Raw genomic sequence first — 2,617 nt, 5'->3', positions numbered from 1 at the left:
AGCTAGATTCCCCATTCACACTATATTTTTCTCATTAGTGTGAGATACTCATTTCAATATTACTAATATATGGAATGAATAAAAAATAATCTTAAAAATGATTTGTACCCTAAAAATATTGTTTGAATTGGCATGCCAAGCTTATTTTAATTATCAGCAATTCAAAATTTTCTGCAGTAAAAGTTAATTTAATTTACACATTAAACAGTCATTGATGTGAAAATTTAGCATATCAGTTAGTAGAAATAAAAAATATGCTTTAAAATCTCTTTTTACCGATATAACCCAAGGGCAAGTTGTGTATTGTTTAAACACAAATTAACCTGTAATTAAATTTATTAAATAAGAGTTGTTTAAATTTCTATACAGTTTTTTTGTTTTCAAACCACAATTCATTTCCTAGGCATCGAAGGATCAGTTGATCACCGCCACCACAGTCGTTTTTCTAATTCTTTCTTGCTTCAGGTTAGAGTCAAGGTAATTGGTGTGCGAAATACGGTATCAACAATAATGACGAAATTAAATAATGTAATTTAAGGAATAAAATATAATTTTCTCAATTTTTCCATTGACCCTTTTTAATTTCGTGTAGAATGGCATGATAGATTACTCGATCGTATTGAAAACTTATCATACGAGAGAGATCATATATTTAAAGGCATCATTACATATCTGATTTTTCACACATGCATCGCGCGGGATACTATATATATATATATATATATATATGTGTCAATATCATTAATTTCTCTTACTAAATCTATCAAAACTACTAAAGAAATTCAGATCTTCCATCAACTCGACCGAAAAATTCAGATCGACGAGGCTCCCTGATCCTTTTGCTCGCGTAAATATAAATATATATATTTCCCTTCTTTATTTTCACTCATTAATGACATTGAATTTGTCATTGTATGGAGCATGATGGATTAGGATCCTCCCACCGGCCGTCATAGAAAACAGTCGACGTTGGGTCACAGACAGGACAGTTGTGGTGGGGCGTATAGCAATAGGGCATCATGGGTATGTACTGAACTACAGGCTTCTGGTCGTCGGGCTTCTTCTGATCTTTATCGGCTGCAGGCTTCTTCTGATCTTTATCCTGCTTTGGGGGAGCAGGTGGAGGTCCGATGCTAACCACGTCAACATATTTCCCTGTTTTTTTTGTACGGAGAATTATTTCATATGGGTCTGCGTTGCCTGTAACTGTCAAAGTTCCCTTTGCTTCATCAACTTCTACTTTGTCAACACCTGCATACAGTACAGCAAGTAAATTTGGATCAAACAAAGAAAAAACAGTACTTGAACAGACGCATAAATGGAAGCTCTCGATCTTGATTAGTTATATATATATTCTGATATCATACCTTGCAGTGGAGACACAGCTTGGAGGAGCTCTTGCTTGCATTTTAGGCAGTTAATAATAACCTTCAGCTTTGTTATCTGCACCATGATGGAAGAACTCCTCCCTCTTTTCTCAAGATGATAAAATCTAGCTCTAGCTAAACACCTTATTTAAAGGAAGACTACTACTTTGAGGAGCAGAAGTAGTAATGGCGTGCCGAACAATAATAGGTAATATTTTGAACCTCATATGTACATTTTTTCAATACCTTATCCTACTATGATTATTTTTTATAAATTAACGTGATTTACGAAATTATAAAATTATTTTTATTATAAAATAAATATGACGAATTATATAAAATTATATCAATTTATAAAATTATTTTTATATAATCTCTTTATAACATCAACATTACTTAAATAAAAGGGCAGTGCTACAGCCCCCGCTGGGGGCTCCCGCTGGGAGCTACCGCTGGGGGATGTAGTATTATTTAATATATATTTTATTTAAATAATTTTTATATTGATTTTTTAATATTTTAAAAAAATAAAATAAAATAAAAATATATTAAGAAAATGTTTTTTTAATTCAAAAGTAAAAAATATATATTAAAAAATATTTTCTTAATCACGAAGTAAAATAAAAAATTATAAAAAAATATTTTTTTATAATTTTTTATTTTACTTCGTGATTAAGAAAATATTTTTTAATAATATTATGATTTTTTTAAAAATATTTAAAATAGTCATATTACAGCCCTCGTTGGGGCTCCCGTTGAGCTTAACATGTACTTTTTTATATGTAATTTTTTTTACACTTATAAATATTTTTAAAAAATAAAATAAATTTAAAATATCATTAAAAAACACTTCCTTAATCAGAAAGTAAAAAAAAAATATATTAAAAAACACTTCCTTAATCAGAAAGTAAAAAAAAAATATATTAAAAAACACTTCCTTAATCAGAAAGTAAAAAAAAAATCATTAAAAAACACTTCCTTAATCAGAAAGTAAAAAAAAAAGTAAAAAACACTTCCTTAATCAGAAAGTAAAAAACAAATCATTAAAAAATACTTCCTTAATCAGAAAGTAAAAAAAAAAACACTTCCTTAATCAGAAAGTAAAATATAAATCATTAAATATTAATTTTTATTCTACTTTATAATTAAGAAAATATTTTTAAATAATATTATAATTTTTATTTTATTTTTTAAAATATTTAAAATTATTAAAAATATCTATAAAAACAAATTTAAAATATATATATAAA

At 27.4% G+C, this 2,617-nt stretch overlaps 1 protein-coding gene across 1 annotated transcript; it reads right to left on the bottom strand.

Moving 5' to 3' along the window:
- Positions 1-854: 854 nt before the first annotated feature.
- Positions 855-1,544, bottom strand: LOC108993540 (heavy metal-associated isoprenylated plant protein 43-like). The gene is made up of 2 exons (XM_018968502.2): positions 1,368-1,544; positions 855-1,251 (listed from the first exon to the last, which is right to left on the bottom strand). The coding sequence occupies exons 1-2, from the start codon at positions 1,450-1,452 to the stop codon at positions 908-910; spliced, it is 429 nt and encodes a 142-aa protein (XP_018824047.1). The 5' UTR covers positions 1,453-1,544; the 3' UTR covers positions 855-907.
- Between the last annotated feature and the right edge of the window lie 1,073 nt (positions 1,545-2,617).

This window comes from Juglans regia, chromosome 11 (genome assembly GCF_001411555.2).
Source record: "Juglans regia cultivar Chandler chromosome 11, Walnut 2.0, whole genome shotgun sequence".
NCBI classification, from domain to species: Eukaryota; Viridiplantae; Streptophyta; class Magnoliopsida; order Fagales; family Juglandaceae; genus Juglans; species Juglans regia.
The sequence above is the reverse complement of the archived record's forward strand: the minus strand, read 5'-3'. Positions and strand labels throughout refer to the sequence as shown.